We start from the raw sequence: 22464 nt of genomic DNA, 5'->3' as shown, positions 1-22464 counted from the left end.
TGAGATGGTTTGGAACAAAGGAGCTTGGTTCATTTTCGGGAAACCCTTCATTTTTCGCAAATGGACTTCTCATTTCAGCCCAAAACGTGATGAATTTACAAGTATTCCGATATGGTTTAAAATCCATGATTTGCCGCTCTGCTGCTGGACCCCTATCGGGATTCTAAGATTGCGACTAAAATTGGTAACCCCGTGGCTGTTGACTCCCTCACCGCCTCAAAATCCAGACTGACTTATGCAAGAGTTTGTGTGCTTGTTGACTCTTCCGCAACTTACCCAGCTACGGTCCCGATTTCGGTTGAAGGAAAAATTTTCAATCTGGTGATTCAATATGAATGGCGGCCCTCTATCTGTGATTTTTGTAAGTCTTTCAACCACTCTTCTGAATCCTGTCCATCTAATCCTAATCCTAATCCTAACCCACCTGCCATTCTTCCTCCAAAACCTCCTCGCGGTAGGAGTTCCAGCCGCAGGCCCAGGCCTCCGTCCAGCAATCCTACTGGCATCTTACCTACTCCATCTCCTCGTTCCTCTACTTCCCCTGGAAAATCTCTCATCCTATCTCATCCTCTACCAGAAAGTCACCATACCAATATCTCTCCTCCTACAATTCCTGTAGTGGCAGAAACTTCTACTAAGGAGTCCTCTTCTCTTCTTCCCCAATCCACTGAACAAATGTTGGATCTGTCCAAGTCTCAGACTCCCAACATTGCTCCTGCAAACATTCCAAACCTCAATTCTCCCACGATCCCGACTTCCTCCTCTTCAGAGCCAGCTTCCGACCTGGCTGAAACTTCTTCTCCAAAAATTCCTCCTCCGAAAGCTTCATCTCCTACTTCACCTAATAAATTCAATTTACTGAATCTCATAGCTGACTCTGACGCCATATCCAACAGCAATTTGGAAGCTTGTCTCAATGAGCTCTCTCAGACGGCTTCGGCCAGCTCTTCCTCCCCTCCTACCAATAAACCCTCTCCCCCCACTTCCAAGTCTGTTGACCAGCCTCACAAAAACACTAGAGGGAAGGGCTCCAAGAAAGGCCCTAAAAACAGCAATAAGTCATGATCCTTCCAAATTTAGCGATTTGGAATGTCAGGGGGTTCAATAGCCCTGACAAAGTTTTTTGTTGTAAGAAGTTGACAACAGACCACGATTTAGACATGTTTTGTATCCTGGAAAACAGAATCATGGCTTCTAACTTGCAAGATCCTTGGTTTTGTAAGACTCACTATGTTTTTGAGAATGAGAAGAGCATAAATAATTTCCATTTGGCGAATCCAGGTCGGATTTGGATTAAATGGAATGAAAATAAGATCTCTTTTGTGGTATCATCTATCTCCAAGCAAGTTATTACTGGGACTGTTACTTATGGGTCTAACCCTCCCTTTCTCATTAGTGTGATTTATGCTTCCAATAATTTTGAGGAAAGGAACCTTCTTTGGGATGAACTTAGAAAGTGCTGTCCTAATAATGGAATGGCTTGGGCAGTTTGTGGTGATTTTAATACTTGTCGGTTCTCTTCTGAAAAGTCTGGTGGAGTTGATCTAAATGTCTCAAGGCTGGCTACTTTTAACTCTTTCATTTTTGATTGCAACCTAGTGGATCTTCCTTCCTCGGGAAATTTTTTCACTTGGTTTAATCAAAGGGAGGACAACCCCATTCACCTCAAACTGGATCGATTTCTCATTAATGAAGCTTGGCTTGCTTCTTTTCCCAACTCTCATTATTTGGTTGGGAATAGCTTGGTATCAGATCATTCGCCTTTGTTCTTGAAGAATAATATCAAAAGGGTTGGCAAAAAAAGGTTCATGTTCAAAAATTACTGGTGCAAATTCCCGGATTTCTGGGATTTACTGTTAGCTACTTTTGAAACACCTACTGTTGGTAATCCAATACATAGCCTGTATCAAAAGCTTAATACCTTGAAAGAAGGTATTAAGGGAAAGAATTGGGAATCCTCATCTTTTCTCGAGGTTAAATGCAAGGAGCTTTCTACGACTCAACAATATTATCAAAACCTTGTTGATATGGACCCTCTTAACTCTGTGCTCTGCGGTAATCTTAAAAAGGTCAATTTAGATCTTGCGTTCTACAACTCTTTAAGAGCAAAATGGATCATTCAAAGAGCCAAAGTTAAATGGCTAAAACATGGAGAAGAGGACCTCAAATTCTTATTTTCAAAGATTCATGTGAGGACATCTCTTAATAGATGTATTATTAACTCCTCTTCTTGTGATGATACTCAGAACACGCATTTCAATGGGATAATTAATCATTTTCAAAACCTTTACAATTCTCCCAATCCTCCACTCAGCAACACTCTCTCTATTCCTGTTGGTGCTATGGTTTCTGATAATGCAAAGGCTCTTCTCACTTTGCCTGTTAACAATGAGGAAATTCGTTTGGCTATTTTCTCTGGCTGCTCTTCTTCAGCCCCGGGCCCTGATGGTTTCAATGCAGAATTTTATAAAAAAACTTGGCCTATTACTGGGAATTCGGTCTGCCTGGCTGTCAAATCTTTTTTCAAAAAATGTTATCTTCCCAATCGTGCTAAAGCAACTGCAATTGCCCTCATTCCAAAAAAATCTCATGCAGATTCTATTCAAGATTTTAGGCCGATTTCTCTATGTAATGTTTTCCACAAAATTATTGCTAAGATCTTAGCCTCTAGGCTTAAGCCTTATATGTCAGAGCTCATCCATCAAAGCCAGGCTGCGTTTATTGCTAACAGGATTTCCTCAGATAATACTATTTTGGCGGCTGAAATTCTTGGTTTCATCTCTAAGGTGCATAAGGATAAATTCTTTTGTGCTAAATTCGATATCAAGAAAGCTTTCGACACAGTGTCGAGGGAGTTTGTTTTTGCTCGGTTGGCTCAGAAGGGTATTCCTCCTCTTTTCATCCACTGGATAAAAGCATGTATTAGCAATATCAACTTTTCCATCTGTATTGATGGCGGTCTTCAAGGTTTTTTTGGCTCTTCCTCAGGGCTTCGACAAGGTTGTCCCCTTAGTCCGTTTCTTTTCTGCTTTGTCATGGATGCCCTTTCTTGCCTTATTGATGATAATTCTAATTTGAATAATTTTGAAGGGTTCCAATTTGATGGGTTTCACTTGTCACACCTCTCCTATATATGCTGATGATTTGCTAGTCTTTGGCAAAGCAAATCCTCACAATTGTCACAACCTTATGGCTATTCTTCACCTATTCTCTTCTATTTCTGGTCTTACCCTTAACCTCCACAAAAGCACCCTGCTTTTTTCCCCCTCTGCCACCATCTCTTCCTCCATTGCCCAAGCCCTTCACATCCACTCTTGCTCTACCTCAATCACCTACTTGGGCATCCCCATTTCCTTGGGGAGATCCAAGCTCACCGATTTCTCCCCTCTCATGGACAAGATTACTAACATGCTTTCTGGTTGGAAAGCCAAGTTTCTCTCTTTTGCAGGTAGGCTTCAATGCTACTCTCTGGGATCACTGGTGTCCTAATGGTCATTTTCTGGATTCCAATCCAGATTTTCAACATCTTACTGGTTGTCAAGATTCTATCTCCCTAGCTAATTGGATGAATGGTGATTCCTGGGCTCTCCCTAATTCCCTTAGCCGGCACACGTTGGAATTCTTTTATGCCATTCCTATTTCCAACTGTAAGTCTAAACATATAACATGGGATAACAACGAAAATGCTTCTTTCAAGGATTTTTACAGAGAATACTTTGCTTTGGAAAGTGATGTGGATTGGGCTAACCTGGTTTGGCATAAAAAACATTCACTTAGACACTCTGTGTACTCTTGGATGGCTCTCTCTAATGGCCTTAAGACCTCTGCTGCCTTGACTGCGAGAAATATTGCCATTGCGGACATTTTCTGTCCTCTATGTCACATTCATCCTGAAAATACGGCGCATCTCCTTTTTGAATGTGATTACTCTTTTCAAGTTATTTGCAGGCTCATTCCCCAGTTTAATTGCTTTCTTTTAAGACCCAATCTTTCTCAAGCGTTTCAATTTATTGCTGGATTGGATATCTCTAGGGAGGTTAAACTGGGTGTTTTGCTTATCCTAAATGTTGCTGTATATTTTATTTGGTTGGAGCGTAACTCGAGGAAACATATGGGGAGGGATGTCTGTGCTATATCTCTATCTAAGAAGGTTTTTAGAGTTGTGTATCTTAAGCTTGAAACGTGGAAATGGGGAAAGCTGATAAAAGAAAAGCTTATGTTATCCTACTTCTAGCCAGTGATTTGGTTTGGATTTTTTCTGGAATGGTTTCTTTGTGCTTCTTTTGGTTTGCTGGTATCAACTGGGCAGGCATATACTCTGTGAACTTCAACTCGTTCCTTGGCTTGCTGATGTGTTCGGTTATATGCTGGAATTTGTTTTGGAGGGCTGCTTGTGATTGCTGGTGGTATTTCGGCTTTAAGAGGCTGTCTTTCTGTGTTTCCGCCAAACTCTTATATGGCCCTACTGTTTTGCTGGAGGGAATTGGTGATATTCGGCAGGCATTCAATTTCAGTTTTGGATGTGCTGGTAGCAATTTTTATTGCTGCTCTATTCCAAATCTGACGCTGCTTCGTTTCAGAGGGATTTTGGATACAACGGCAGGTTTATTTTTGAGCTCAGGACGATGATGAACCCTGCCGCTCCTTTTGGACGGTCTACGGGCAACCAAAGGAGGCTAATTGCTTAATGATTATTTCTCATTTCTGAGTCCTGGCTACAGACTATTTGTCTGTTTTCTGTTTCTTCATTTTTGTTTTATAGTTTTGTTCACTGCTTGCCTTTTTTTTTGTGGCAATGCTTTTTGGTTTCTTTAAAGTGTAATCATTTTGTCTTTTAATAGAATGGGCCAAGCCCTCATTTTACCCAAAAAAAAAAATTATATAATTATTAATTTATTACAAAGCAAATTGTGATTTTGCGAAAACTTCCCTAATATATATTCATTTAAGTTTTTTGAAATTAAGACTTCATTTGAAACAGTTTTTAATTATTATTTTTTCATTATTCTTAATTTTTTTTTACTAAAAAATAAAAATATTTCAAATGAAGACTAAGTACAAAAATTCACCTACTACCTTGAGTGAATTTGCAAGTTACCAAACAGTTTATAAGCTATTTTAAAATGAATTTACATTTGTCATTTATTCATTTTATCTCTTATATTAGGCTTTGCAATTTTTCATGGCTTAAAGTCCTTTTTAAACTTAGATACATATTCTCTAATGTAGGTTCAGGGTTTAAATGCAAGTTCCCTAATTTAGGGGTTGTATCTATTTATGTAAATATATTTTTTGAGTAAATGTTTTCATTATTTGTGATGCACAACTTTTATTTTTTATTTTTTTCATGTTTTGCATATATGATAAAATTTCTTAGAAAAAAACCTATATACATGTGTGAATGATGCTCACAAACTATGTAAAGCTCAATAAAAATGATTAAGGGTTGGTTAGAGACATTTGCAGCTTTTTATAAATTTGTTTTAGAGAAAATAACTTTTTTTAAACCTATTATAAAAAATAGCTTCCTAATATAAAAATATTTTAAAAGCAATGAAAAAGTAGTGGTCACATAAAAACTGTGTTGCAGTCTGAAAAGCAAACAATAAAAAAAAGTTATCACAAATGAAGTCTAAATGAATAAATAGAACAACATTTCACAAAATACTTACATGAATTACAACATATGCTAGTCTAAATCAAAACGCCACACCAAGAAAGGGGGTTTGTTGTGTCATTGGAGATGTTAATGGAAGCCATTTCATGGCAGAGGAAGTCGGGGAACGAGGGAGGGAAGTGCAATAACCCGAAAATATGAATAGTATTAAAAAAAATTACATTAAGTTTTTATTTGAACTAGAGCACTTCGACATTGTGTTTTATAGAACTATGAAGCTATGCTTGAAAACGTAATGGTGCTAAAAATCTCCGATAAAGCATTTTAGTCTCTATTTTATAGTAATTCTGAATTTAACATGTAGTGCTGCGGTGTTTGGGTCTGAGTGCTACGGTGCTAGGGCACTAACAACATTTTCATATATTTTAATATAAATATTTCTTCCATCTCCCCTCTCCCCTCGCTCTCACACTACTTGCCCCTGAAGAAATCAAAGGAGAAGGAGAGAGGAGAAGAGGAGGAGAGAAAGGGGAGCAAAAGGTTTTGGGTCATTTTTGTTTGTCCTTTTCATTACAAAAATTATTCTATTCATTATAAGTTACTATATTCTTACTTTTAGTTTTGATGATTTTGATTTCTACAAATTTAATCTCTTCTAAATATACAAAAAATGTATTATCTCTTAATTTTATAAGCTTTGATTGTGTTATATTTGATATATTATAGATTTGATCATTCTGAATAATTTGATATGATTTTATTACAATTTCACTAAGTAATATGTCTATAGGAATTTCTGGGTAAAATGAGTAAAGAAAAGGCATATTGAAAATGGGTTGAATATAAGTGTTGCCCTATGTATTAATAATATTGGAATATGATTGGATTGAAATGATTGACATAACTAATATGTATTCAATGATGTGTTGAATGGATAATGTCTATTTTGATGAAATGATATACTAAATTACTTATTGATATAATATGTATGATATGTTAATCCATGTGATACTCTTAAGATTTATTGATTCATTGATCGAAGTCATAAGGAGGGAGCTATTCTAATGACCAAGTAAGATGTCTAACAAGATAATCCTCTAAATGAGGGAGCAGCTAGAGGCATGAGATAGGGCCTGTATAACAAGTAGGTCGAGACTACCATATGCTTTAGGCAAATAAGTTCTATTCCAAGACATCAGATGAAGCTATTTCACATTAATCTTCCCATGAAACAAAAATCGGGCACATAGTTTATTGATATTCTTGTAGAATTTTTTTGGTATTATAGAGCCTCTGATCCAGTAAAAAATGAAATTTTAAATGATAAAATGAATGTATTTAAGTGTACATGCAATGGATAGCAACTTAGTTTTCCAACCATGAAATAAATAAGATACCTTTTGAAGAAGAGACTGGAAGTCAGAGATCCGTAGCATGTAAGGAGAAATATGGATCCCTAAGTACACAAATTTAGACTCCCCCATTTTTAATTTCAAGTTCAAGACATTAATAATTTCCTTAGAGTAGACACAACCAATAGAGAAACAAACAAAGCTTTTATATTTGTTAATTCTCATATAATATAGGGTTTCAAAAGTATTTAGCTGATCAGTCAGAGTGCTAACATTATTAGGTATGGCTTTACCAAACACAAGCATATCGTCAACATACAAAAGATGTGAGATTAGGAATTCTTCGACAAGAATCCCTCAAAGGTATAGTTGCTAACCGTGTTATCGAATAAATTAGATAAGGCATCCATTGTGATACAAAAAAGGTAAGAAGATAAATGACAACCTTGTCTTAATCTAGAAGATGAGTTAAAATAACCGTATAAAGCACCATTGAAGTAAACCTCAAAATGAACCTCATCAATACAAGCGTTTATCCAATACATAAATAAAGAGGGAAAAACCTTTATCTACCAGCCTTTGAATAAGAAAGCTCCTAAAAACTGGATTAAAAGCTTTAAAGATATCCTATTTTGCACAAAATAGCTTAGCCTTCCTTTGGAGCTTGAATTGGGATAGAATTTTAGAAGCAAGAATGATATTGTCTGAAGCAATTCTGTTATGTAAGAAATCAGCTTGGCTACTATGTATAATATATATATGGCATAGCAAATTTTAACCTGTAAGCAAGAATCTTAGCAATAATTTTGTAAAATGTATTTCATAGGGAGATAGGCCTAAATTCAAAGATATGAGTTGCCTAGGGTCCTTTTGGGATCAGGGCAATTGCAATTGATTTTGACCATCTTGGGCAAGTAATCAAATGTAAAGTTGTCAAGAACATGTGAAGAAGAGTTGGAGCTGGAGAATATGATGCTTTTAATCTCATCTTCAATGACAGGGGCAATGAGGGAAGAGGACAGGCGAGCTTGGGACATAAGAGCCCACTTGAACAGAATGTGAGATGGTAATAGTGGTGTGGGTGGAATTAAAAAAGCTATTGGAAGTATTGTATAATAGCTTGGCTCATTTACAAATTTAAATTATGACACTTAAAATTAAAGTTATTATTATTATTAAAAATTAGGTGCATTTGCATGCATAACATTCAAAATTTAATGATCTACAAAACTAACATCATTATATATTTGTTTTAAAATTCCAACTATAGCTGCCGGAAATCTTTCACTTAAAATCGGAGGTCAATCCGCCAGTTACTGTGTCGAATATATGATAAACCGGTGGGATTTTTGATGGCTTAGTAACCGTCGGAAATTCCAACGTTCAATCCGTCAGTACAACTGTCAGCTATTACCGACGATCAATCTGCCGGCTTAACAGCCGGAAATGCTGCTTGTATTTCATGAATTTTCTGTAGTGAACTCCCATCTTTCAATTTTTTTTTGTCAAATTTACAATGATTACAAATACAACATTTCAAATATTTTATTTTTATAAATTAAAATAATCTATATAATCATGTGCATAATTAAATATGCCTGAAAACTATTGCCTAATGAACCTTTATTCCATTTACTCATAAATTTGAGAGCTATTCAGTTCACTTCCACTCATACCATGCAGCCATTAACTATAAACTCCTCATCAGCAAAACCAACTAAAAAAATCAAAGAAAACAGAAGAAAATATGCACTATTAACCATTTTTCCACTTAAGAAAATATGCACTATTAACCATTTTTCCACTTAGAAGCTCAACACCATTAATCCTTCCATCTGAAATCAAACCAGATATATAAACTTCTGTAACTAAAATGTATAATCGCTACAAACAAAGTAAGCCAAACACTGATCTCTGCCATTAACCATCATAAAATGTAGCATTTGTCAATCAACACAAAACTAATAGAAAATTATACATATAATTTTCTATTAATTACGTGCTAAAACCATAGTTCCTGAAAACAAGACTTGTAAGAGATCATGAGCAAGAGAAGAACAAGAAGAAAGCCAACACCCCATGGCGATCCGCCGGCTCGATGGAGGGCCTCCCTCTCCTCAGGCAACACCGAGAAGAAGGGGACCGTTCGCCGCCCTTTGGAGCCACTCGATAGCCATTGAACAACGATTAGAAGCACGAGCGGCGATGCGATAAGCAATAGCTTTATTTGATCCATTATGCTCTCTAATATCGACTCATAGCTAAGATACCATGACAAGCTTATGAAGAGAAGTAGTGTGAGGAGGAAGAAGAAAAGGTGGAGAGGAATAGGAGGGGATTGTGAGTAGGAAGAGCCCATGTTTTGATAGTAGTAGCTTTGGCTCATCATCTCTCTCTCTCTGTCTCTCTCTGATCTCTCTCTGTTTCTTCTGTTGAGGCTTATGGGATCTTTGTGCAAGGTGAGAAGAAAGGAGAGAGGAGGGGCTTTTATGGAGGCTTGTTAGGTGATTAAGTGCTCAATGATGGTTTATAATTCTTATATTTTAATATCTTATAAGATTTTAATTAAATATTTATTCTTTGGAGGGTGCAAAAGCTAAAGTAGGGCATGGTTAAATACAAAAGCCTAAGTGAGTATTTGTAATCATAGTAAATATTACATAATAAGTGAATTTTAAATCAATTTTGCATTTATGGATGCCTTGGTTTAGCTTGGAAGCCCTTCTGAGGGCATAAATGCAATTAAAATATTTTAAAAGTGTTAAAAATAGAATATATTGATTTCATAAAAAAAAAAATTGACATTAATTCGAATTGTTATATCATGTTAAGGGAAAATTTTTGAATTAAAATATCCTCATTAAAATTTAATTAGGAAGAGTATTATAGTCATAAATTTTATTTTAAATATAATATTTTTAATTTACTAATTATAAATTATATTTATTTATAAATAAATTTAATGATTATAAATCAACTTAATTATACTTAAATAAGAATGAATTATCTAATTCATATTTTCTTTTAAATTATAATTTTATAATGATGGGCTCATTCTATGAAATTTTTTTTAAAAGTTCAATTTTTCTCCCTTAATTTTGACTGTCATTAATAACCATAGTTATTGCTCTTGATTGCAGAATTTCAAGACTGCAAATTAAATTAAAAAAACTGAAAATTGTAAGGTAAACTTTGTCAGGAAATCCAAGGCCACTGCAATATATATTATTAATAGTACTTTGTGGTGAGGATGGGATGAAATTATATTAAAAAATTGTTTTTAAAATTTATTTTGTAAATTTTTAAAAATATAGATGGTAAAATTGTTAAATTTTATATCAAGAATTTGTTAGAGATGGTGTACATTCAATAATAAATAATTATTAAATTGTTGCAGAAAAAAAATAAAATTGGCAATGAATATTATAAATAATATTCTTCTTTTAAAAAAAATAACAGCAGTTTTTCTAAAAAATCAGTACATTAATAATTTGATTAAAAAATATTATAAAAAAAGTAAGAAAATATATTAATCAAATGAAACTATAGTTATAGTCTAAAAAATAAAATAATAAAAAAAATACATTAAACAAATCCTAACAGATACTTTAACGACATAAAGTTGGTACACAAAAATTTGTTATATTATAAAAAATTTTATGTTAATATATTAATACCAAAATTTTATAATTATTCGAAAGTCGTTATTTAAATATCAATATAATTAAAGTATGATGAGATTATTGTAACTTTTTATAATGTATTATATAAATAATGGAGCATGAAAGTACATTTTTAAAAAATTATGTAAAAGTAATTTTTAAACATAAAAAATTATGAAAGAATAAAAAAATAATAATCAAATAATGATTGACCTTAAAAGAAGGAAAGAAATTATTTTGCGGAACCAGATGGAAAGAAGCCTCCAAATATAGAGTGCACACTAATATACAAATTTATAACACAGTGTGTATTAAACTTTCATGTACACTCACAGTCCAGACGAGAAGACAGTTCTTCCCATTCGGATTCCCTACAGAATAATTTCTCGCTAAAAAAGGAGGAGCAGTAAGAAAGCTTTCTCAAATAAACTTCTGATTTAAAAATAAAATTAATCAAAATTAACCCAAAAGATCCTTAATTAGCTTTGCTTAGGGAGTGACTTTGGGATTCCTTCGAGCAAAAGAGTCCAAATAGTTGCGAAAGGAAGAGGATAAGGGATAGAGTTATGGAATGCCCAAAGCAGCTGACGCGTGCACCGACCATGATAATGGGAGATGAATCATAAGAAGTATATTACATGTAAGACGTTCGACTTAGGTGGGAATCACTCGCTACATTGTACCTTTCAGCTTGTTATTATTATTATATATTTGAAATGTATTACTTTGATCTATAAAAATTATATTATTATTTAAAATTACTGATAATTCGAGCCTTTTTCAGATCTCACCATCACTATCATGCGCCGAAAGTGGTAGAACGATTGAAAGTGCAATGAAATGGGGCAGCAACTAGGTGTGTAATATTTAATTTTTTTATATTTATAAAAGTAATAGATAATTATTTTATTTTTAATAAAATAACACAAATCCTAAAGAAATGATTAAATTCTTATAAGAATTTTTTTTTATTCTCAATTAGATGATTTTGATATATACAAACACGTGATGTAATAATTTAATAGTTGTCAATTGTCATCTCAGGATTATATTTAGGATGTTACCATCCTCTACCGTATAACATTAATGCCAACAAGATAATCGCCCATTGTCACCAGTAATGTCGATGTCAGTTGTCGGCAATAAAGCCATAGCCAACACACTGTTGATCCCAATGTTTGCCAATGCTAATAAGTTATTGCATCTCATTGCCAACAATGTTAATACTTTTTAGACTAATTATAACAGTCCAATCTCTTAATCATCGATGATTGCCCACTTTGACCTAATAGCCTCATAAATTTGTCCAATTGGTGCAACTTACCAGGATGTCACCTATCTTAGAATTGATCATGCACGAGCGCACTTAATCTTGAAATTTCTTAATGAAATCTCAACCATTAAATCGAAAGGTAACTTGATATTTAAGAATTTAACTTTATTTTTTTAACTTAAGGATTTTAACAATCCCTAATATTTATGCAACTGATGTCATATTTATTATCCTCATCTCATAATCATAATCATCCACCAGGCAGATTAGATTCTAGAGGTGAGCCCTATAAGTTCAAGTGGTGGCTTCCATCATGTAGTATTTTGTACAATAAAGATTTCAAGAGCGGCTCCAATGTCATAGCACTTTGTCTTATATGACCCTTAGTATCCATCTTTTTCCAGATGATGTATTTCTCTAATATGGTTTTGTAACAATTCAAACTCTTAACTATAGAGGTATTGTCTACTTTTGCCAAATGACCACACGATTTTGTCCTATTCGTGTACCTTCCTATGAGGTCACTTATCTCAGGATTGCTACCGCACAAGCATGCTAACTTGGAGTTTCTTAAAGAAATATTAGTCACTATATCAAAAGAGGTCTCGGTGTTTAGTAGTTTATCTTCTTTTTTATTTAAGATCTCTCATACTAATAAAGTTGCCACTCAACGTCAACACTAATGTTGACGCACATCAACACAAATAAGATTGTCTCCCCTTGTCGCAAGTTAACATTGATGCCTATATATTAAGATTAATGCATGTCATTGACATCAACTCCAACGTCTACTAACTCTTACTGATGGCAACAAGGTCATTTCTCATTGCCACTAACAATGATGAAGCCCATAATCATTAATAAAACTTGATGCATGTCGTTAACATCAACATCAATCCTAGCTCCCACCATCAACAAAAAGATCCTCAACCAATATATATTGAGGATGGCTCCAATGTCATAACACGTGCTAAAAATTTTTAGTTCGTAGAGTATATATTTCACATCTTAGCAGTGTACAAAGATTTAACACGAACATATAAACATAGTAGGATTAGAAAATTTTTTACTTGAAAAATCCAGAAAGGGAAAAAATCATGGAGCCTAGCTCAGTTGCAAAATCCACTATGTAGTAAGTGATACAAATATCTTCCCTTCTTCGCTATTGAAGAAGAGGAAGAGTACAAAAATCAAATATTTACACCCAATAACATGGCTTAATCTTCCAAGGAGAAATTTTAGAAAGTAAGTGTCCATAGACGGACAAATGCATCCAACAATATGGTCAAATATTGATAATATTTGAAGATGATGATGGTTGTCAGTGGTATTAATTGGTGATTGTTGGTGGTAATAGCTCGTTTGAAAAATGCTCGAGAGCTTTTCCTTCTTCTCTCCTTTCGTCTCTCTTTTGACAATTTTCATGTGGAAAATGAGGAACTATTTACATGTATTTGAGAGTGGAATAATCCGTAAATATGGAGAAAATTTATGATAAATTATGAGTGCTTCAACCAACAGACCATATTGATTCATTTGATCATAGACCTTTTCTTAAGCATTTAAGTACCTTAATGATGTCAAAATTGAGTGATATTGAGCTTTTGGATTCGTCTCATTGAGCCACTTGATTCGACTATAAGCATGTCACACTTGAATATTAATTTGTCATTAAATTAATGCTTTTAAGCTTTCAAATAAGCTTCAGTCCTTTGAAACAAGCCTATTTAAACTCAGATTGAACCGATTTTGATGTCATAGGGTTTGCCTTGTTGAAATAGTTTGACTATAAATTTGTTGAGATCAGTGTTTGGATGGTCGCAAATTGAATTTTAACAGTTTTTAATTCAAACAATGTAATTTTTGGTGAAGTATCAATATATGTTAATACAATTTTGTAACAAATTCACTACAAATATTTGTTTGTTACAAATTCTATTATTCTAACAAGGGGTGTCAATTCGGGTAGGCGGATACGGTTCGGGTCGAACCCGAGTTGACCCAGTTCTAAACGGGTCAACCCGAACCCGACCCATTTTTGTAAACGGGTTAGCTATCTCTATCCGGACCCGACCCGGTTATTTAAAATGGAAGCGGTAGCCGGCAGCGGCAGCATTCTCGGCGGCCGGCGACAACATGCGCGCAGCGGCGTACCAGGCGGCATCGCGGCCAGCGACCAGTCGGCACTCGGCATGCGTCGCGACTCGCGACTGAACGTCTGAACCCGAACAGCCTAACCCCAATTGGGCGAGGGGCGTGGGGCGTTGGCATGCGAGCAGCGAAGCCGAAGCGGGCTCTGCACCTCTACCGCGCTGAGCAACCGGGCAGTCGACGCGAGTGCAATCCGGCAGCTAGGTAGGGACGCGACTTGACGCGTCGGGCAACCGGGCAGTCGACGCGGGCAGCCGGGCAGAGATCATTTCCGGGTCGATTTTGGGTCTTTTTCGGGTTCCCGGGTCAACCCGAACCCGACCCAATTTTTAAAACGGGTCAGTTTACTGAACCGGAACCCGACCCGTTTCATAAATGGGTTGACCCGAACCCGGATTTTTCTGGGTCGGGTCCGGGTTGGGTTTCGGGTCGGGTCAAAAATTGACACCCCTAATTCTAACATCATTAGTCAATTTATAGCTTAATAAAGCCTTAAAAAATGACAACGATGACTTAATTTTTTAACTAAAATTTAAAGGGATTTTTACATACATAACACTTAAAACTATCTTATTTACCTATCTAACACTAAAACTTTCATATTTACTGTTCAGCCACCCAAAACATTAATAGGTAACCTAAAATACCACTCCCGTTACCTCCGTCTACCCAAGCTTGTCATTTGTGCGGGAATCGTACCGATCGTCGTCGATTTTTCCACGCCGGTCACTCCGCCCAGCCGTCTCCAAGCCTCGTCGATTCCTCCACGCCGGGTACTCAACTCAACCTTCGATTTCTGCATGCCGACGACTCTGCGCACCATTTCCGCTCAGTTTTTCTCCACGCCAGTTGTTCCAGTTCGATTGCTGCACGCCGTCTCCAAGTTTTGATGTATCAGATTTTCTTGTTACTGTTTAGGTTGAAGTTTGATGTAATAGATTTTCTTGTTATAGATTTTGATGTAATGAACTTTAGATTTTGTACTAAAACTATTCTAACAACTGGACTTTTCTTGCTGCATGAATTTTGATTCCGAGAGTAGCAGATTGAGTAAACACAGATTTTTCTTGCTGGACTTTTCTTGCTGCATGAATTTTCTTGCTGCATGAATTTTGATTCCGAGATTTTCTTAGGCTTAATTTGCTTAGGCATACCGACCGGAGGAAAGCCAATGCCTGCGAAAACTTTCGAGTGGCAATCGAGCTGCGACCGAGCGGAGATCGAGCGGCGAACGAGCGGCCCTGTAGGTTTCCTCGCGCGACTGAAGGCAAGCGGAAATTTTTTGACGAAGACCTAAGAGAGTGTTAGAATAGAAATAAGTATAAGAAATAGGTGGTATATAAGTAAATATATCATTTTAGGTATTTGATATGTATTTTCAGTACTTTCAAGTGTTATGTATGTAAAAATGAAACTTTAATTTTTGCTGCTGCATTCTATCATCTCAGTGATATGCTCACGACTATTGGAACGAGAACAAGATCAATTTAACTAGGCGGTCTAATGTACTCTTATTTTGTCTTGCAAAGTGACTTTTAAAGGCAGAACTCAGATTGAAGGACAAAATTTCAACAAAATTCCAGATACTAACTTTGGAACATCCTATCAGGTAATTTTGGATCTGTGGCTTAATGCAAGTGTTGACTATAATAAATTCTATAATCTATAATTGGTTTTACACAAAGCATATATACAAAAAAATTTTGTTCAATGGCTGTAGTAGTCCAAGAGTAGTGGAGATTATAGGCAATAGTTCTTGACAATCAAGGTCCAGAACTCGAACTATCATTTCAATGGCAAGGTTAACCGGTTTAGTTTGGGACGGAAAACCTTTCATTAACGCTTGACATTCTTATAAAGCCAATTTTTTACGATAAAAAAAAAAATATTATTTTGTACCTTTGAAAGCTATCTTAAGAATCATTAAAGAAGTTTGTCCAATGAAACTCATAAGACAAATTTTACCTCGGTTCATAATGATATCCTTCATGAAATTGATCAAAAGAATGAGTGAGAACCATCTTTCTTTTACCTTAGCCCTTATCTTTGTCTTATTTTTTTGTCAGTTTGTTTAAATCGGAGAGCCCCAAATCAAAAACACTTAGTGGGGTGGAAAGAAAGAGTTATAGTAATTGATTAAGTTATTTTATCAAACAGTTCATTAGACTTTGAAAATTCTCTCTATTTTAGTATTTAATAGCGATTAGAAATATAATCAATTATTAAATCATAATTGAAATTGTAGGAATGATGTGATTTAATATAAAAATTATTATACATAAATGTATTGCAGATCAAGGTGATAAATAGATGCCTACGCAAGTTAATAATTAGACACTTGAGGACTTCATAGCATTTATGAGCTGATTTATTTCTTTGGCTGTAAAGAGTTTTTAACACAATGCAATTTTAAGATATATATTTCTTGTGTTGATCCCGTTGCTGTTACAAGTTACAGATTTTTATTAAAGTAATTTAAATCTATTTACAAATATTTTTTTTTCTTCAAATAGTAGATCCACTACATGATAGTCAAACACTTGTAATATTCACAATAAATCCTACTAAGGAAGCGAAAAACAGTTTAAGAATATGCTCCACGATTCATAACGAAAAACCCAGTGGTTGAAAGAACAGTCATTTTATCTGCAAGGAAATCAACTTACGGTAAGAACAGATAAAACAATGGAGTAAACAATGATCCTCTATTCGAGAAGGACAATCAATCTCTCCCAAATCTCTAGACGTCACTAGAGCCCGAAAGAAAACCTATGAGATCTCAAAATTCGATCAGCCAAATTTAGATGCCAAATCCTAGCGGAAACAAAGAAATAAGTTAATGGGCATATAAATTTGAAACGAAGTCTCTAAACAGTTCCCTACAGTTCAAATTGGTTCCCTCCTAACTCCCCCAAAATGTCCATCCCAAAAACGCACTCCGTTGAGACACCGACGCGTTGCTAGCTGGCATAAAGAGAGGCCGCTAAGAAGTGCCTCCTCTGTCGCCTGAACTGGTCCGTGTTAGGTCGGTGTGGACCGGTCTACAAGTGCACAAGTAATGAGTTACATACAATAGTCATACGAGCGATTGCAACATGAGAGGTGGGTATCAGAGCAGTTTCAAATCAAAAAGTTACTCTAGGAGCCTTTGAATATTAAACGAGAAGAGTAGGTCACAAACACAAGTCGAAAACTTTCAAAGCCTCTTGAATATTTAAATTAAAGAGAATGCTCACAGACACGGAAAGATCGAATCGTGAAAGTTCACAGATAATAATACTCCAATTGACCAAAGAACTTGCGCCACAGATTGATGCTCTGAGATGTCAAGATCTGAATCTGAATATTTCTCCCCAGTAGTATATCAAAAGAATCATTCCTGACAACAGCAATAAAACAACACTTAAGCCAAATAGGTCATGAAATTGGTATAGCTTTTTTTTCTTTGCTAGAACCAATCAACCAGGTTTTTGGAAAATTCGAGAAATTTACTTTTCTATTTCTAAACTTTTTTGAAGTTGTGGTTTAATGATTGTAGCAAAGGAAGCTCGGTACCGTTTTTTTTTTTTCTTGTGTGATCCCTTTTGCCGGCACTGGTAAAATGAGCCATTTTCCACATTTTCTTTCACGTCTCGTTGTTCTTTATTTTATTTACATTTCCAGATTGAAGGAAGTTATGAAAGAATAATTTTGCTAGGCTTTTTGTGGCTTCGTCACCTGCTTCACGATTCTCTCAGCCGGTGAAATTCCTTCAGGCTGACTTTCCGAAGAGAAAGACCACTGTTGATATGGCCTATTGTATTTTCAACTAATATTGCCTTCATTTGGTATTGAAATCGCCTTTTTGGCACTATTTTTGGAAAGGGCTGGTTTCTTATTTTGTGGAATTGTGGTTAGATGCAAGATTATAGAGGTTTATTTTTAATTAGTAATATATATGTGAAGCTTTGTGCACACGTACCAGAAAACCCGATCAGGCGCTAAAAATTTCGGGTTGTGTCATCCTGACCCTAACCTAGTTGCGTTTCGGCTTAGGGTTTTTCTGACTTATTGTAAAACCGGGTCGGTGACCCAGAAACCCAAAAATCAGATCCGCGGTTTGACCCATTTTTAATAATGGGATTTGAGGAGTGTGGTTTAGAATATTGTTATTGAAGATAAGTAAAGTGTAGTATTCCAAAAAAATAGTAAACCATGTTGCTCAAAAGATGAGAGTTAAAGTTTTGATTTATATTTAAATGATTATGAGAGTAAAATCATACCTTAATCGATTTAAGTTTAAATAAATCAAAATTAAATAAAATATTTAGCTAAAATTATTAAAAATAAATGGGTCAGATTAAAAGTCTTAGGGTCAGATTCGGAATTTCGATCCGAACCCAACCTGCAACCCGATTTTGACAGTCCTAACAATGATGACCAAATTTTTTTGGATGAATGGATTTATCTTTATTTGCCAAAATTTTTATTATTGTGCAACTTTAAATTTTACTTTTAAGGCATTTTGTTATTCAAATTTTCTTGTGCAGAGCGATCTTTAGATGATTACTTCAAGTTAATTATAATTGGTCTCCTGTTTTGTTTCTTCTTGCCACATCTATTGGATTCTGAGGCTTCAACAGTTTAGTTGATTGGGCAAATTAAGCTTTATAACCAAGTTTGGAGAAGCTTTTACATTAGTCTTTGAGAAACTTTGTGATGTGGGAACATTTTAGCCATTTAATGCTTAGCGGACTAGTTTATCTCCTTAGTCTAGAGTCTTCTATTTGCTCCTTAAATTAGGTTTAATGTATGGTTTTGATGGCATTGGAATTGTATAAACTCTTTTGCAAGCTTTTGAGAAACTCTCTTTTCTTCCCTGATTGGAAAACTCCTTGAATCCTTCTTGCGCGTTTGATCTTCCGACGATCCACAAACATTCGTTGCGTATCAGAGCCTGGAGCTTGTGAAGATCAATGATATTGCAGAAGGTCGCTGTCGAACGACGATTCGAAGACCCAAAACAAGATTGACGTTCGACGACGCTTTTGACGTCAAGAAAGTGGGCTGTACGACGCATGCTCGAAGCGGATCGCCTTTTACCAAGCCTCAGTCGAAGCGAATCGCTCGATCGGGTAGGACAGGAAACTGAATTGACTCTGGATTCGCGCGAGAAACCTAGTCGAGCAATTAAGGAGATGAGGAAGACGTTCGGCAACATACCGGAGGTACCTCTCCTTCTTCTTCTTCGATCTCATCATTCGCCTTCACGCAGACACCGTCCATGGCCGGGCCACCGGCAGATTAGCCCGCTCAGCTTCGCTTCGCTAGGTGCGGCAACCTCCTTCCGCTCAAGCCTACAAACCCGTTCAGCTCGGCGTTGCGGTACTCCAATGTTCCAGTGGGAATGTTGATTCCGACTTCGATTGCCGATCCTTTCCACCAATTGTAGAACTATGTTCAGCAGCTGTCGGGGACACGACAAGTATCAGCACCCGCAACTCAGCCTGTGTCCAGAACTCGCAAACCAGCCGGTGACCTGATTCCACACATTCTGGCCTCCGCATTCACCGACCCAAACATGTGTCCGAGCTTTGATCTTTCACATTCCAGATCTCAGTATCATTACCGGCCCCACTCCACCGATTGACAATGCCGACAGCCAGCGACCAGAACCTCCGCCAACCCAGCTTCCTGCAACTCAGCCCCGACCCTTTTTCTCCCGACGTTGGAAATTACACTAGCTCTGGTTGCCCTCTTTTTCCATACGAAAGGTGGAAGCGGATGAGAACTCGGGAATGATCTCCAGTTCGGAGATCGACCATGCGGCCCAGGAAAACTGAAGTATGCACGGCCGGGACAAGTTGATGCTCCACCGAAGATTTTCCCTTTGGAAATGCATAAGATAAATCCTGGGCGATCAAACAATACTTCTTAAGTGCGTGAATTGCTTGTGAGCAGCATCCAAGGCTACAAAGCTATATACTGAATGTGTGATGGTGGGATGAGAAGAACAAGATGAGGGGGGGGGGGGGCGGGGGGTTGAAGATGCATTTTGGGTTGTCATCAGAAGATGTCAGAAAAATGATGATTGAAGATAAGAGGGAAGGATTTTCCGGTGGTCACCAGATTCCGAGGGAACATTCAGGTTTTCGCTGCCCCACTCCCTCCTGACCTTGGCCGCTCAGCTCCCGTGATACCAGCTCTGAGAAGCAATACCATTCTGGCCACGCGCCTTCCACGTCTGCACTAGGACTGATCTCGTTTGAGTTTTCGGTCATGGTGCTTTCGTTTCCTTCTCAACGTGCAAGAAGATTCTTCGAAGCCATCACGTTGCCCGGCACTAAAAGGCTCTCCTTGCGTTTAAGCAGACTCCAAGCTCGGCAATACGAGGAAGCAAAACGCATTGGCTTCCATCCTTCAGCCAAATTCCGCAAAAACCCACGCGCACTGTGGAGGATCTCCAACAGAGCGCGCGCGCCCGGGCGGCCTATCGGCCACCCGACGCCCCGCCTGCAGCTTGTGCAAAGCCCCTTATCAGATCGCCATCGCGTCCTACGCGCCACCCCCACGCTTCAGTATCTGCGCGCTTCAACGCGACCCCGCGTGTAGTGGCCCGTTTTCTGCCGATTCACGAGGCCCAACCACAGCCTGCGGCACTCACGTCCGGCTTGCCTCGCAGCGACTTACCGCCGGCTTCTTTTGCCACAAGAACCAGCAGCTCCCCTCCGGCCTTCTCCTGCATTGCTTTTTTTTTCATGTCCGCAGCCACACTACTAGTGCCTGCCTCACGCGCCGTTCCGGGGAGGGACAACCCTGCCGAATCAAGTCCGGCATCCCAAAGAAGTCTGGGGTCGAGCCGGCTTTTGGGATCCATCTTCCGGAAGGTAAGAGGTTCATTTCGGAGAGCAATTTATGCGTTCAACAGCGTGGGTTCGGTACAGTTTGGGGAAGCGTGTTGCTATTCCTCTTCAGGACGAACATCTCGGTTCTATAGGACTGGTCTCCCAGTGCTAGAATTGGCAGTCTGGGCGCTACCAGCCCAGCCGGATGAAAATGAGCACGAGATTGCCAGATCATACTGCCATTAATTACCACGTGGCTTAACCGTGAGAAAAAAGCGCATCAGGATATGATCATCTGCGATTTCGAGATGCTTGGGGTCCTTTGGTACCAAAGGCATGATTATGAGGACATTTAATTCAAAGCAGATCAGAACTTCTCTTTTGCAAAATTTTTATTTTCAATGAATTATAGAATCAAAACGGAATGGGCTAACACAGACAAATTAAGTCAATGGAAACACAAAGCTAGTCTCATGGAGCAACGTGACAACACGCGAAACCTGGATTTGCAAGAATTATTAATGAGGATGAAGTTCTTCAGCACTGAATGGTTGCCAATTCGTAATGGCTTGAGCCATTTGTCTATATTCAATGGTTTAATGAGCCTGCATGCTAAATGTTGTTGACATTGTCAAAAGTTCCACCAAAGTGTTTGATGAAATGGCTGAGGAAGAATCTTTTCTTAATGGAATTGTCTTAATTCCTGAGTTTCAAATAATAATCAGATGTGTCTCGAAATAGAACTGAGAGTTTTTGTTGGTATTGGAATCAGGAGCTCACTGATTGCGATTCTGAGTTGGATAAAGAATTCTGTTCTAAGGGACAATTCTGGTATTATTTTTGAATCATTTTTGACATGAGCAGCGTATGCCCTTTTGATAACTAATTGTGGACCACGTCCCCTCAAGAGCTTGTTCCCAAAAAAGTTGGTGAGTTATTTGAAGGGAATATTGGAAGATGAAAAATAGATGGAACAAAATCTTCAGATCCGGGCATCTGTCATTAGCGTTGCAACAATTCATCTTTTTCAATAATTGATGCCGTCTCGACGGAGTCAGCCTTTCTATGCTAGGGAGGAATGATGTGGGACATTTTAGCCTATTCTATGCTTAGGAGACTAAGTTTATCTCCTTTAGTCTGGATTGTGTAGTGGGTTTTTTTTAGGATAGTGGATTTTTTTGATCAGTTATCATTATTATGAAAGATTATTAAATGGATATATAGAGAGTATATTTCAGAGTCTTCTATTTAGCTCCATTAAAGTAGGTATAATGTATGTTTTTGAGCATTGAATGATATAAATTCTTTTTGGAAGCTTTGAAAGAAAGCTGTCTCTTTTCTTCCTGGATATGGGAAACATTTCTGAAAATACCATTCTTGCCAGGTACTTGATCTTCCGAACTATACCACTACAAATCACTTTGTCGATAGGCGAAGCCCGCTTTCTGTATTTCCATCTATAAACCTAAAGCGCCCAGCAAAAAATAATCTTATGGATTTCAAACTGAAGGCTGCTATAAGGGCATCTCCAACCGAAATTCTCATTTTCATGCTGCAAAAATGCAGTAAAATTAAAAAGTGTACG

The 22464-nt window shown here is 37.1% G+C and overlaps 1 protein-coding gene across 1 annotated transcript; it reads right to left on the bottom strand.

The window, feature by feature from the left end:
- Window positions 1-8753: 8753 nt before the first annotated feature.
- On the bottom strand, window positions 8754-9435 carry LOC110096603. Its single transcript, XM_020822641.2, has one exon. The coding sequence runs from the start codon at window positions 9356-9358 to the stop codon at window positions 8972-8974; it is 387 nt and encodes a 128-aa protein (XP_020678300.1). The 5' UTR covers window positions 9359-9435; the 3' UTR covers window positions 8754-8971.
- Window positions 9436-22464: the final 13029 nt, after the last annotated feature.

Source organism: Dendrobium catenatum, unplaced genomic scaffold, assembly GCF_001605985.2.
Source record: "Dendrobium catenatum unplaced genomic scaffold, ASM160598v2 fragScaff_scaffold_664, whole genome shotgun sequence".
Classification (NCBI taxonomy): Eukaryota; Viridiplantae; Streptophyta; class Magnoliopsida; order Asparagales; family Orchidaceae; genus Dendrobium; species Dendrobium catenatum.
This window is presented reverse-complemented; position numbering and strand designations above follow the sequence as displayed.

Excerpts from the sequence above, each read along its gene's own strand:
- LOC110096603 (XM_020822641.2), bottom strand. The coding sequence starts at position 9,358 with ATGATGAGCCAAAGCTACTACTATCAAAACATGGGCTCTTCCTACTCA.